At 46.0% G+C, this 14,772-nt stretch overlaps 1 protein-coding gene across 5 annotated transcripts in view; it reads right to left on the bottom strand.

The window, feature by feature from the left end:
- Nucleotides 1–14,772, bottom strand: part of LOC144313017 (uncharacterized) — a 74,487-nt gene that overhangs the window by 17,124 nt on the left and 42,591 nt on the right. For 3 of the 5 annotated variants that reach the window (XR_013378684.1, XR_013378683.1, XR_013378682.1), the window contains 2 exons: nt 13,445–13,703; nt 11,256–13,172 (listed from right to left, as the gene is read on the bottom strand). Coding sequence is in view for 2 of the 5 variants with exons in the window: in XM_077896295.1 (XP_077752421.1) it covers nt 13,039–13,172; nt 13,445–13,703 (393 nt within the window). In the remaining 3 variants the exon portion in view is untranslated. Of the gene's footprint in view, nt 1–7,837; nt 10,999–11,255; nt 13,173–13,444; nt 13,704–14,772 lie in introns of those variants that run through there. The other 2 variants (XM_077896294.1, XM_077896295.1) reach the window with 2 other exon arrangements.

The following is a 14,772-nucleotide window of genomic DNA, read 5'->3' as shown; positions in this document are numbered from 1 at the left end:
GGTATTATTGCTTGTATGGTCAAAAAGTGGCTGGGTCATCAAAAAGGCGCCTCTGGCTCCCAGGGCTATAGTTCTTGAAGAGGCTCCCTGGCCTTAAAACAAAGGTCCTAGATCTTGGTTCCCTCCTTGCTTCCCCCCTCCACTCCACCTCTTTCCTCTGCTCCCTTCACTGGCTCTCTTCTGCCTTGCAGCTTAGGGACTTTCCTGAAAGGGTTGCTTTCACTGGGGGTTAGTTTTTACTTCATAAAAGATGTGAGTTTTCAAAGGACCTGAGTGGCTCAGTGGTTGAGCATCTGCCTTCAGCTCAGGGCACAATCCCGGGGTCCTGGGATTGAGTCTCGCATCGGGCTCCCTGCGTGGAGCCTGCTTCTCCCTCTGCCTGTGTCTCTACCTTTCTCTCTGTGTCTCTCATGAATAAATAAATAAAATCTTTTTTAAAAAATGAGTTTTCAAAAGACATCTAGGCCTGGACTCCATGAACAGGGACACCTGGATGAAGAGTCAGGGGACAGAAATACCAGAGAAGCTCTCATGTGCTCTGGGGGCTGGAGGCCAGCTCCCCCTAACCATTTCTGAGAGTGAGGTCTGGTGTCCTGGGATCCTGACACTCCCCAGAGTCAGTGCTGCCTTGGACAGAAGTGAGCTATTGCCTGAGGACCAGCAGATCTGACTTTTTCATCTCATGTTTTAATTATGGAGCTAGACCTTTCAGGGACAGACAGACAAAGCCACCGACTGTTGCATGGTCGTACAAACAGTAGCAAGAACATTGATCAGAGTCTAGGCAATGAGCTCCTTTTCTCGTCCCTACGTGTTGGGAGGCCTCAGCAAGCCTCAGCCTCATTTGCAAGAAAAGGAGAATATCTACCATATTATGATGCTGTGAAGAAATGATGGAGGTGAAAAAGAAAGTATGTAGGAAAGTACAATTTTTCTACCCAAATGGATTACACTTTTTATATTTTTTAAAAACACGCTTTTCATGCTTGGCACTCATTCTGAAAACCAGTGGTCTCCAAGATTTTTAAATGATTCACCTGCAGTTAAAGTTTCGAGGCACCAAAGCTCAGCTTAAGTTCCTTGGGAACATGATTCCTTCCCTAGGGCTCTCACGTTTATAGTGTGTAACGTACTGGGTGAAGTTTATCTTGACTTTCAGATCCTAGCCCATGGGGTCCAAAATGCAAGCTAAGTTAGATGATTTTATAACCTAATCAGGATAATGGACTTGGTTCAGCTGGTAATGGGAAGTCATTGCACGTTCTTGAGCAGAGAAGTGACACAAAGTATCACATAGGGCCGTACAACAGCAAGGAGACATTGAAGGGACAAGAAAGTGCAGTCAAAGTGGCTAAATAATGACTCCAATACTCCAGTATAAGGAGCTTCCTCTTCCTTGCCTGAGAGCTGGGCCAGCCAACATCAACTTCTGAAGTAGATGAATACTTTTATTTCTCACCCATTCATTTCTTAGCCTCTGAGCCTCTAGGTATGAATATTTTTATTTCTTACCCATTTATTTCTTAGCCACTGTCCAGCTGTCATAAGAACTTTAATAAGACACCCAGGGACACCGGTCCTACAGCATAAAAGCTTCCCACCTTTAAACGTGCTCCCCAACCCCCGCAGGACTCCCCTGCTCCAGGAGGACAAAAGGAGATCCACCTCTTGCCTCCACCCTGAGACTGATGGAGACTTGTACTTTCAAAAGAGAATCTAAGTCCCCACCAATAGATCTGCAATGAACGTCATGTTGTATGACACCAGACGGTCACAGGGGGATGAGTTCTTGGCAGGCAGCCTGGCCAGGACTTCGTCCACAAGGTGCTGCTCCTGAGCTCATCCTGCAGTCGAGGCTTCTTCCCTCCCTGCCTCTCAGAATTTCTGGCGTCTCTGACAGCACATACCTTCAGGGCAGGGACCGCTTTCACGCTGGTGCCCCATTTGCCATAATGAAAGTGAGGCTTTGCTGGGAGAGGAAGTAAGTCCTGTACCTGGAACAGGTAAGCATGAGCCCCAGTGACTGACATCATAGCTTCACAGAGGGGAAGAAGCGAGAGGGGGTGGGGAGGGAGGGGAGGGGGAGGAGAGAGCCTTCATCTCCCCAGGTTGGGAAAATCCTTGCTACCATCTAGAACCTTTGCTCATTATGAACAAGAGGTCTTTTCAGCTATAATGTTCTAGGAATCGCTGGATTTCTTAAGGTAAGCTGGCCAGGATCATTGTGGGCCACCTCCCATCACAGCTAAAAGTAAAATTGGCCAATTAAGCTGTCACCTCTAAGGAATTATCTCCCGGGACCATTGATCAGCCAATAGGTTCATAGATTTTGAGAATCTCCTCTATTGCCTGGTGGCTCTTACCAAAAGAATAAAAAATAAAAGCTCAGTGCCCTGCCCATCAGGCACACAGTCTGGGAAATCAGAGTCAGGGATGTAGAACTATTTATATAAAGGCAAGTGCCAGGTACTGGAGTCCTGAGTCCATGGGAGCTCAGGAACCAGTACACAAAGGACCAGCTAGATAAAAATCAGGTTGATCTGGAAAGTTCTTGTGGAGGACAAGTTCTTAGGCCTGCTTCTCTTTATTCTCCAGCATGAGATTTGGAGAGAAAGCTGGAGGAGCAGGCTCAGAGCCAGCCACTGCAGAATTATTTTCCCCTCAAAAGCCTCCTAAACTTACATGTCCTATTGTTGCACAGTTACCCCCATGACTCCCCTTTCTCCACAAGAGCCCCTGGGGAACACCCATTTCCCTGCATACTCTGAGAAACATCCCAGGGCTGCCTGAAGCCCCTGGGCCACCAGGTCACTGAGGAAGGCCAGGTTCACCCTTGGGCATTACAGAGTTTCTCTAAAATGATGCTCCCTGTCCCAGGGCCGATGCTGAGGTTGGGGATTGTTAATAGGTCCATAAACTATCTTTATAGCTCTTCTTGTTTGTTTTGAAAACATCATAGTTATCAGCAGGATCCTGAAAGAGTTTTGTTTCACTATTCGAGTAGGCCCTATTTTTGGCCTGGCAAGTTAGAGAGCAGAGCCTCTTCATGAAAGAGAAAAGAAGTCAGAAAGAAATGGCTTTTCTAAAAATGTTTACATAAAGAAAAGAAATGCTGTCAAAGGTGGAAGTTCACCTAAGAATACAACAGAGGCCCAAGGCAGGAGAGAAGGCCTTCAGGGGCTCATGGGACCCTCCCCTCAGAAGGCCCCATGCTTAGACCATGCAAGGCTGCCACCATCTTAAAATCTGAATAAGTCTGGAAGATGGGGCTCTGTATTTTCATTTTGTACTGGATCCCACAAATGATGCAGTCAGCTCTGGCCAGCCGTCTGTTTTCTGGGAAGTTCTCAAGGGATGAAGAGGGAGCTCAAGCGAGGAAATGGCCATCTCAGACATAAGGGTATAAGCCAAAGTCCTCCTGGGACAAATCAGGCTCCAGGCTCACTCCCCCAGGTTCCATTTTGCACTGGCTGGCATCCTCTGGGAAAATAAATCCGTGCTAGAGCAAAGGTCTTTGTTGGGCCAAGCACTCTTAGGGCCATGTCCTGAGTGATGCCGGCCCCCTAAGTAACACGAGTTTCCTTGGAGGACCCAGAATCGGGATGGGCTGGGGAGCTGTATTTATTTCCTACAGCTGTTAAAACTACTGACTACAAATGGAGGGGCTTAATACAACACAGATTTATTCTCTTATAGCTCTGGATACCAGAAGTTTGAACTCAGTCTTATGGGGCCAAGATCAAGGTGCCTGAGGGCTGTGGGAGAGACTCTGATTTTTGCCTTTTCCTCCTTCTGGTGGCTGCCAGCTATCCTTGCCTCATCATGTAGCCTCATCATTCCTGCCTCTGTCTCTGTGGTCACTTTGTCCCCCTCCTCTTATTAAATTCCCCTCTGCCTCCTTCCTATAAGGACACTTACAGGTTACATTTATAGGGCCCACCAGGATAATCCAGGATAATTCTTCATCTCAAAATCTTTTATTTATTCACCTCTGCATAACTGCTTTGGCCATATAAAGTCACATTCCAAATTCTGGGGTTTCAGGCGATCATTCTGGCTATGATAGGGGCAGTGGGGAAGCTGGTGCTCTGCTGAGGAGCCCAAGTTGCTGAGATGCACCTGTAAGCAAATCGAGTGGGAGAAGGGGAGAAAGGAGAGGAGGGCCCCCAGGACCCTGCTCCGTGCCTAACTGGTTAATACAATAAAGGCATTTGAGCAATGGCATGCATAATCTTAATACTTAGTTTGACCTCAAAAAGAGACAAATAACTTCAGGCCCACGGGAGGACATTTAGTTAGGCCCAGGGGGATGAACAATATCAATTTACCAGCACACAGGGGTGGGCCACCAGAAAAGCAAAAATAGCAGCTGGAGTCCTATATGAAGGCAGAGGGATGGTCTAAAATGAGCTCCGCAGGGGTGGGTCTGCGTCTGTTCTGCCGCAGGATCTGACTGAGGCCAGGGCAAGGCCAGTGGGAAACGAGGACAGGTAGCCTGTGGTCTCCAAGGCTGCTGCTCGGCGGCCTCCAACTCTGGGCAGCGACACACCAGGGGACGTGGCTTCTAATTATCACCAGCAATGAAAAAGCCCTAGATGATGTTAGTCCCTTGGAAATGGGCCTGACATTCTGAGTGGAATTTGGCATCAATCGGGTGCTGGGCAGAGCCAGCCCTGAGCTCCCAGGGGGTGCGTGGAGTGTTGCCCTTGTGTTTCTCATCCCCTAGGAGCCCCCCGAATCCCCACCCCGCCTCACCCAAGTCCCCAAACGCTCCACCTGCACTGCCCGATGCTGTCCTCGCCTTTACGGTCCTGTCAGCATGGGCTCAAGGGACAGCAGAAGAAAAATAGCACACTTTAAAAAGAAAAAGTGAAAATAAAAATAAAAGAAAAAGTGAGGAACAGACTAAAAACCCAATGAGGGATGCACGTAATTGTATCAAACTCAGAAAGGAGAGAGCTTTTGGTAGAAGGTACTACTTGGGTGTGGCCCTGAAGGGTGAGCGGGACTTAGGGGCAGGAGGAGGAGGGGTAGATGGGAGGACTGGAGAGAGGGAAGGGAGGGCCACAGGAGGGGTTTGGGGGAAGGCCAGCGAGTGGAGGCGAGGGGTGGCGGGGGTGTCTGGAAGCAGGGGGACACGTGGGCACACAGTGTGGCCAGAGCCTGCTTGTAAAGGGATGAGGTCTAGATCCAAGTGATGGTATGGAGAAGGGAGGGTCATGAGAATTGAGTTAATGTGGCCCAAAGCTAGTAATCCCCCTGCCCCCCTACCCCTCCCCAGCCCACCCCACCCCTGCCAGATGGGTGCTTCCAGCCCGCCCCATCCAAATAACAGCACCCCTGTGCCCCAACCCAGCGGCCACCTCCCGCAGTCACACAACCACCACCGACAGCTCCACTCGCAAAATCGATCCTGCATCAGATCACATCGAATCCCCTCCGGTTCAAGACATCCTGCCTCACACGTGTGACCCAGAGAGCTCCCCTAAGTGGGGGAACTGGGGTGAGCCCCCCTCCCCGTGATGAGAAACCCTCCCCCATCTCCTGTGAGTGGTGAAGGGAGGGGTGTGGCTCGGGGTGCTCCTCCACGGGAGGGGATAGGAGCCCCCTCCCTGCACGCCAGCACACGTCTACCTGGGTGAAATGCTCGCGCGTGCGGAGAAAACCGTGCACGTGGATGCCAACAAAACAGCAAAGTGGAAATGGGAGAGTAGGTACTTTCTGTTGTCCTCTGATACCTTGATGGTTAATTCCTACCCTAACCTTGGAAAGGTCTTGGCTCCAATTCCACCTTCTGGGCGGGGCCTCCCTAAGACCCTCACCCCCCCACCCGCACCCCCCACCCATCGCTCTCTGTGACTCGTCTTACCATCCAATCAATATACTATCTTTTTACTTAACTATTGTGATTTTCTGTCTCTGCGAGGATGTGAACTCCGTGAGGGTGAGATTGCCTGCCCCCTTCCCTCCTGTATTCCTAGACCCTACAACAGATAACCCCATAGTGAGCACTCAGTTTGTTGAATGAAGGATGGATGAAATAGCTGAAGCCAAAGAAGCAGCATGTCCTATCCGGCAGCAAGCATCATAGGGCCCCTGGTCTCCCAAGGAGACCCACAGAGCCACCGCCGCAGCGCTCCCAGCAGCTGGGAAGGGAGTTTGCGATCGCAGGGCCCTGCTCCTGGGGGTGCTGCTGCCAGCCTGCGGTGTAGCTGTCCTTCCTGCTCTGTACTCGGTGTACACAGCCTGCAGCCCCTGCAAATGTCATTCGCAGGCCGCTTCGTGTAACTGCTCAGGGTCACTGGTGGAAGTGGTCCAGGCCTCTTCTGGGCCCCAGTGACCCGGGGTCAGGGTACTGTAAACAAGGCCAGGTGCTAACTGCTTCCTGCTCGGTAGCTACACTCAAAGACAGCTCAACCCTCGGTCCCCAGAGTCCTCTGTGCAGACTACACACGACCTGCAGGAGACAAGGGAGAGAAATACAGTCCCCATGGCCATTGCCTTTGGGACAGTCTAAGAACTGAAATTTTCCCTCTTGTGTCACAGTGTGGAGACTTTCCCAGGGGCCATCACATTGACGGTTTGATTTTACGACCAACAGGGGGAAAACCTAAAGAATTACTTTCCGAGTCTCCCAGAAAAATGATCGCTGCTGTTGTGTATAGGAGTGTTTTTAATCAGACTTTTAAAAATTGTTAAAATAGTAACATAATAACATCAAAGAAAATGTATCCAGCGTAATCCCACCGTCCTGACATTCTGCTTCTCAGTTTTCAAAGTCCAGTCCTTGCCTGTAGGTACGTACGTACCTGATGGTCGTGATAGTCACATCCTACACACAGGGTTTCATTCCACTTTAAAATTTTTTCTTTGTGTTCAACACTCGTGAAAATTTTCTTGGTAAAAGATTACGTTTAAAACTTCATAAGGCTAGTTATTATCAATGCCTGTGTTATATTCGTTAAAAGATATGAGATGAGAGAAGATAGGAGAGAATTTCTAAAACATCAAGCAGCCAGGCATTGCTACCCAGGCCACCCCAGCCCATGCTCACCAAGTGCAGTAGCTCTGTGGTTTACAATCCTTGGGTGTTGTGACCTCTTCACACTATTAAACATGTTGAAGGACCTCAGAGAAACTTTGTTTGCGTGGGTTATATGTATCAATCTGTACTGACTTAGAAATTAAAACTGTGACCTCTTTAAAATGCTTATTTATATCTATTAAAGACAATAGTAACAATTTCATCAAATAATGTATTTTTTATGAAAAGTGACTAGGCTGTCCAAAACAAAAGAAAATTTAGTGACGAAACTGGCATCATTTTGCATTTTTTGCAACTTTCTTTAAAGTCTGGCTTAATAAAAGACATCTGGACTCTCATAACTTCTGCATTCAATCTGTTGTGATATGTTGCTTTGGTTGCAGTATATGAAGAAAATCTAGCCTACAGACAGATGTGGAATAGGAAAAGAGAGGACTATTTTATTAGCCTTTCCAAATAATTGCAGATGTTGTTTGTTACTCAAAACTTGACAAGTGGGAGTTCATTAAAGATTGGTTGCAATGTGGAATCTGAAACAATATCAATGAACTTTTCATATCTGTTACATTAAAATCCATTTGTCGGGATCCCTGGGTGGCGCAGCGGTTTGGCGCCTGCCTTTGGCCCAGGGCGCGATCCTGGAGACCCGGGATCAAGTCCCGCGTCGGGCTCCCGGTGCATGGAGCCTGCTTCTCCCTCTGCCTATGTCTCTGCCTCTCTCTCTCTCTGTGTGACTATCATAAATAAATAAAAAATAAATAAAATCTTAAAAAAAAAATCCATTTGTCTATCTTGCACTTAGAATGAATCTTTTATTCATGCAATTTTGAAACATCATGCATTGGTCACTTGGAAGATATCTGTTCAGGGAGATACACAGAGCTTCTTAATATTGACACGTTTTATTTTAAAGTATTTAAAAAATCACATTTGTTCATATCACTACTGACTTATCAGAAAAGTCTTTAAATGGTAGGAAGCTTTCAAGCTCATAATGTGAGCATAAGCTTCCCCAAAATTTATCTTTTGCTTAGAAGCTTAGATGTTATTATTAGCAATACATAGTATTAGTTGGTTTCCTTGAAATAACAGACTCACTTGATTAACCTTTGAAAAAATATCTGCCAAATACTCTAACTTGAATAATCATAGTTTGTCAGTCATTCTGTCAAATAAAAATGGTGTTCCATGAAAAATGTTGTTAGTTCAGCTTGTAACTCAAACAATTGCAATGTCCTTTTTTTTTAAATGACAACCAGTGTACATACGTCTGCAGCAGAAATGCTTTATGCCTATTGCATCATATTAAAAAGATGTTTTTTGTGAAGCTCTTTTTTAAAATTATGACTATATACTAATAATATATGATTTTAATACCACACTGTATTAAAGCATAAAACCAATTCTTTAATTCATGCCAGCACCTTAGTTCACTTTGCTTTTGCACCGTTAAATTAAAAATGCAAGTAACATCGTAGTATTATTATGAAGGTGGTTTGAGCTTGCAAATCTCCTGAAATGGTCCCAGAGACCCCCAAGGTCTGTGGATCACGCCTTGAGAATTGCTGCCTTAGGAAAGTGTTGAGATGAACCACTCTGGGCAAAGGAAAACTTAATACTCTGTGTTGGCCTCAGACCCCTATCTGGAGTAAACTGAGCTGGACATCTGTGAGTCACAGACTTTTAATCCTCTATCCCATGCTATACTAAAAAAAGAACCAAGTTATCCTTGCCTACTTTCCCATGGGTCACATCCTTTTCTCAAGGCTCCAGGTCTTACCAACCTGATGGTGAAAAGAAGCAACTAAAGATAACCCTGAGAAAAAACTTTGTCCTTCAGCCCCACAGGAGAGTCTCCCAAACCACTTACTCCTTCCCCTAGGCTGCAGTTTGGTCTGGCTAGGTTTTCCCAGCAGGGAATCCTCCTAAGAGGAAATAGCTCTCAATTTGCCTAATCTCTCCCCTCTCCACCTAAGGCCAAAAGGATGAATAAGAGTTTTTAACTGTTCCCTCTTACCCCAAATGGATCCCCTGTGAGCTTTGTCCAGAAATGTGCCCTAAAGCTTTATCAGCATGGAGCCTACCAAAAAAGTAGGGGGCGGGGCAGAGAGTGGCACCTGGTGGCTCAATTGGTTAAGCATCTGACTCTTGATCTCAGCTCAGATCTTGATCTCAGGGTCATGAGTTCAAGCTCCTCATTGGACTTCATTCTGGGCATGGAGCTCATTTTTAAAAAGAAAGAAAGAAATGTGTCCTAAAGCATTATCAGAGTTTAAAGCTCTCCCCACTGGTATTTAAATACCAGTGGGGGGTAGGAGTATCCCTTGCTGTTGGGTGCTTGCAGCTGCTTCGAATGCTTCACCATTGTAATAATGTAGCAACAAACACCTTCTTATTCATCTTTGGAATTCTTTCATAAGGTTAATCATTCTACCTGTTGGTTTTAGCCAACATACACTTGGCATCTGGCAGGACAACACTTTCATGTTATGGCATCTGGTTGGTTACTTGGGAACCCTAAGACTTGTGTGTATCACACCCTTGATTCCAAAAAGAACTGTCCAGTTCCCATTGGAAATATTAGTAATACAAGTGGTGTTCACAGATACTTAGTTGATAGGACAAGGAGAATCAAGGTAACATTGGGGGGCAGAACCCAGATAACAAGACGTAGTTGCCAGATGTAGAAGGTTCTGAGGTTCTATGCAAATTGGACTCTGTAATGAGGTAGGTGGGCAAGAAGTTAAAATATCAGATTTGAAGGTTAAAGATAAAGAGTCTAGTATAGTGGTTAACAAATACGGGTTTGGAGTCACATGTGTCTAGATTCAGCTTCCAGCTACATAAATTGGAAAAGTAACCTAAACTGAGTTTCTTGTCTCCAAAATGTCAAATGTTACCACACTGACAGGATTCCTATGCCCTTGGACTTCGTTTTGGGTTTGGCCAATGGGAACACCAGCTAATGAGAAGGGAAGAGAAGAGAAGGTCTCTCCTCTCCTCAACAAAACATTACTCCTCTCCAGGTGGCCTGCTCTATAATACTGCCTTCCCTTCCAGATTCCGGGAACCCCTCTGTCCCCTGTCCCTTTGATCTTAGGGATGGGCACAACTCTGCTACTAGTCCCAGGATCCTTGGAAAGAGAAACAGGTAGGCAAGTAGCAGTAGGAAGCACACTGTCCCAGAGATCCTGCCAAAATGGTGGATCAGAAATCCAAACCAGTAAGTCAGGGGTGAAGGTGCACGTAATAGCTGCTTGTTGCTAGGAAGCAGAAGACCCAGAATTTGCATGGAAAACAGTGCAAAGCCATACAAATGAAAGAACCATAAAGTGAGCATGAAACTGAGATAAGTTCCCAGTCTGCTTAGGAGCTCTTTATTCCCTTCCTGTGGAGATAGGAAGCTGTTCCACCATCCACCATGCATGCAAAATAAGAAAGGCAAATAGTAAGTCACACGGGTGAAAGGTAGAGCATAGGAATACGGTCAATGGTATTGTAATAGTGTTGTAGGGTGATAGACGGTAGCTGTTCTTGTCGTGAGCACAGCATAACGTATGGACTTGCCAATCACTATGCTGTACGTCTGAAACTAATGTAACACTGTACATCATACTTCAGTCGGAAATAAGGAAGAAAGGAAAATGGCAGCATCTGTTTGGAAAAGGAGCAAGGGGGAGTACAGATGGCTAATTCTGACAGAAGATTTAGAGCACTGGTCACGTTCCTTGAGTCCAATGATTCAGATGCTTTCAAAACTGAGCTGAGTTTCTTGGCCGGGCTATTTATGCCATCCAACCCACTAGATTCCAATCTCCTCTGGTCTTTGGTACCAGGCTCTGTCTCAGCCCAGATGTGCATGGCGTTCAGGTCAACATCCCACAAGAGGGAGGCTAGTAAGCTCCCCCTTCTCCCTGAAGCTGGTAAGGCCTGGGCGGGTGCTTCTCATGTTCCTGTTGTGAAATGGAATGTACAAACAGGGGATGTGATTCATGTCTGTAGACACATAGTATTCCTGACAGCTAATCAGGAAATGCCTCTTTATGTCTGGTCTTGTAAAGCCTCTTCAAAAGTTTGATAGAGACTACATGGGAGCAATCATTTTAAAGTGAGCACTTGTTATCTCTTTAAGGGCTGATGTCTTGGAACCACCACATCAGGTTCTGAGAAAACTTTACATCCCCCTCCCCTACCTCTGCCCAATCCTGCTATGCCACCCCCACTCATCGCCAACCCACGAGCGTGTGCACACACACACACACACACACACCGAAATACTTTGGAAGAAATGTCACACAACATGAGGCATACTTCAAACTAAAGTATGTTGTTTGCTTTCAAAGCAGAATAACAGTTTCTCTTAATTTGTATAAAATAGAGAGAAATATTTAAAAGGCTTGTAAGAACAAATAAATCCAGCTCTCATCTGGTGCTCAACAAATAAGGAAGAGGGGGATAGGTAGGGAGAAGAGTTATTTATAAATCATGTGCCTTTAACAACTTGAATTGAGGCTTCCCCAAAAGGAAATGAAAACTGCTCTCTGCCCCCTATTCAGAGAAGCAAAACTAATTATTTTATTTTATTCATTTGCTTAATTATTTATTTTGCAAAGAGGCACCTAAATTAACAAAAGGACCAGATGTCAAGGAAATATAAGATCTTCATGGAAAGATCATGGCATTCACAATTTCCTGGTGGCAACAGTTTACTGGAAAGGATTCTTTAGACATCTTAACAAAAATGAAAGTGTGTATTTTAATGAACCTAGGCCAAGGGAAGCTATGAGTACAAATCCTTTCCAGGGTCAAAGGGGATCAAGACTTTTGCTCAATGAGTAAATAGTGTTTGACTGGTTGACTAATGAGGATGTATTTTAAATTCCTCAAGATTTAACAAGACAACAAATTAGACTTGTTTAGATTTCTCCTTTGGACGACGGAAGAACACTTTGACACCCTCCCCTCTGGAAAGGATGGGTGGGGGCTCCTTCCACTAATTCCCAGACTCCTGAACCCTCAACCTGAAGTCACACACAGCGCAGGACATACAGAGGGAGCCTCTAAGTTGGGAGACATTTACTCAAAGCCTTCTCTGAACTATCAGAAGGGGAGATATAGGAGCTTTTGGGTGAACCTAATATCCCCCTCCCCCAGCAAAAGAAGAGGTGAATTTTGCTTCTCTGATCAGAGGGGCAGTTTTTACTCCTTTTAGGGAACTCTGTTCAGGTTGTTTAAATGCACAGGAGGTACCGATGACGCTCCCCATCTGTGCCCCCTCCCCTTTATTGAACATGATGGAAACAAATGAAGTCATCCTTCTCTCATCTGCTCAATTTACTCACCACGTCTGGCCAGTCCTTCTTTGGAAGGGTGGTTCCAGCTCGCTCTCTCTCTCATCTCAGTCCTTGGTATTTTGCACAAGCATGTTTTAACAGCTCTCTTCTCTTGAGTCCTTTCCTTTCTTCCTGATGTCTCCCCCTTCCCAACACTCTTCTTTCATTTGCCGGTGCCCTCCACAACTACCATGAGGTCCTTTGTTTCCACAGAGTATAGATTCCTCTTCATAGCTCTCAAGACTTCCTCATTCCTCCTCAACCGCCTCATGATCCGCTACCACTATTATCGACTACTTCCTAGACCACTGTCCTTGATTAGATCGGTTTTCTCTTCCACCGGCTGGCCTTCTCTCTGTCTACCTTCTCTTCCTCCCTTGACCTCCTCTCCAAGACCATCCCTTACCTCTCTCTTCAGAGCACTCCTCCCCACCAAAAGCCCACTGCTCGATGACTTCTTTCTCATATTCTTCCCTTTTTCGAAGCTCTGCCAACATGTAGGGTTTGTAGTGCTGAGTTTAGCACTGGATTCAACATACCTATGGAGCATTTTCAAACTGCCCCATTTGTGTGAATCCCGTCTTCCACTAATACGATAAGCTTTTCAAGGACAGGAAGTCCATTTCCTCTGCTTACATGCATTTTGTGGCTAGAAAAAGCTTAGAAGAAAACGCATGATTCAAGCAGATCCATTGACACCATCTGTGTGGTGGAAAGGCCTTCCGAGTCAGACAAGCTCGATGCTGCCGTCTCCTCACTGTATAGTTGAAACCTCTGAGTCTCAGCTTCGTTACCTGCAAAATGGGGACACAGAGTTACTAAAAGTACTGAATGTCATAAAATATGTAAAGCTTCTTACATACTGTTTGGCCTATAATTAGATATCCAATAGATGGGTAGCAATTTAAATTACTATTGAGGCTCTGGAGCAGGTAGGTGGCAAGATTCAGTTCTGGAAGTGAGTAGGATCACAGTAGGAGACCTTTGACCCTCCATCACTGACAAGGAGAGAGGAAGCACGTGCAGGCTTACGGTCTGATCAGCTCCCTTGGTGGGCTTTGTTTACCTGTCTGGAGAAGATTTCCTTTATAAGGTGAGAAGGAAAGCTTGTCCAGATGGGACCAACAAAGCAGAGGCCCTGTGCTCCTTGCCTCAGAGATAATGCAGGACCCACGTGCAGAACTCAACATTGTCATGTAAGAGCAATGATCCAGAGATGAGGAGCAGACATTTGGCCTTGGCAGAGAGATTCTCCAGGAAGCAGGAGCTAGGCTGGCACTTGACCCGTAAGGAATGGCTCCATTGATTCTGCAACAACCTGGGTGCTAAGAGGCACAGAGAAATATTAGGGATATAATGATAGCAACAGATTATTCCCCAGTGCTTACTATGTGCCTGCATTGCTCTAAGAATTTCTACACAAAAACCTCTTTAATCCTCACAACAGCTCTATCAGGGAGCTACTATTGTTGAGCTGGATAGTCCCTGTCTACCCATCTGCCATTCTCTGCTTTCTGTACTCTGCTTTGTACCCCAGAAGCTAGCTTTTATGGATGGCTTCAGTCTGGCTCCCTTGCGCTCTGGATCCCATTTGGGTTCAGCCACTGGGGACTCCAGCAGGAGGCACCAACATCCATGAATGGGCATAATAGCATCAGGCCTATGTAATGACAGTGGCAGTGTTCCTCCACTGAAAATCCCCTACAGGCAAATCTGTACTTACTCGCCATTCTGGTAACACCCCATGGCCCAGGGACAGCATTGGCTCCGTGGAGTTGCCAGGTCTGGGGTGCTTCACTACCCCTTGCTGGTTTTCCCTAGTCCTGCCCACTTTGGCAAGTAGTCTCTTTAATAAACTCCTCAATTTGAGAATGAATCTGTTTCTTGCTGGGACCCAGACTGATAGAATCATTGTCCCTCTTTTACAGATGATGGCACCGGGTGCCAGAGAATTTAAGTATTACCAAGAAATAGTGGAGCTGGGACTCAAACCAGGCCCCCAGACAACCTGATCTCTGAATTGTTTATACATTTTCCTACCAATGCAGTTTATGAGATACCCAAGAGGTGATCCAGTGGAGGACTCATGATTGCAGCCTTGTACGACGTAGACACCCTACCAGGCCATGTCCCCAAATCAGGCTGTCCTCTTCTCCATGCTCCAGGCCACATAGCTCAGATTCTGGATGTAGTGACTCACTGGCAACTGCCTCTCACTCCAAGAAAAGTACAAACCTCTTTCCAAGCCATTGTCAATTCAGAGTTTTGTTGTTGCTGTTCCTCCTTGCTGACCAAAACTCTTTAATTTACAAGTTTAATGAACAATCTGAAGTCCATAGTTGCTTGAAATTCTCGCATGACTCTTGTGAAGAGCTAAGTCTATGCCTTCAGCTT

The sequence above is a fragment of the Canis aureus genome, chromosome 4 (genome assembly GCF_053574225.1).
Source record: "Canis aureus isolate CA01 chromosome 4, VMU_Caureus_v.1.0, whole genome shotgun sequence".
Classification (NCBI taxonomy): Eukaryota; Metazoa; Chordata; class Mammalia; order Carnivora; family Canidae; genus Canis; species Canis aureus.
This window is presented reverse-complemented; position numbering and strand designations above follow the sequence as displayed.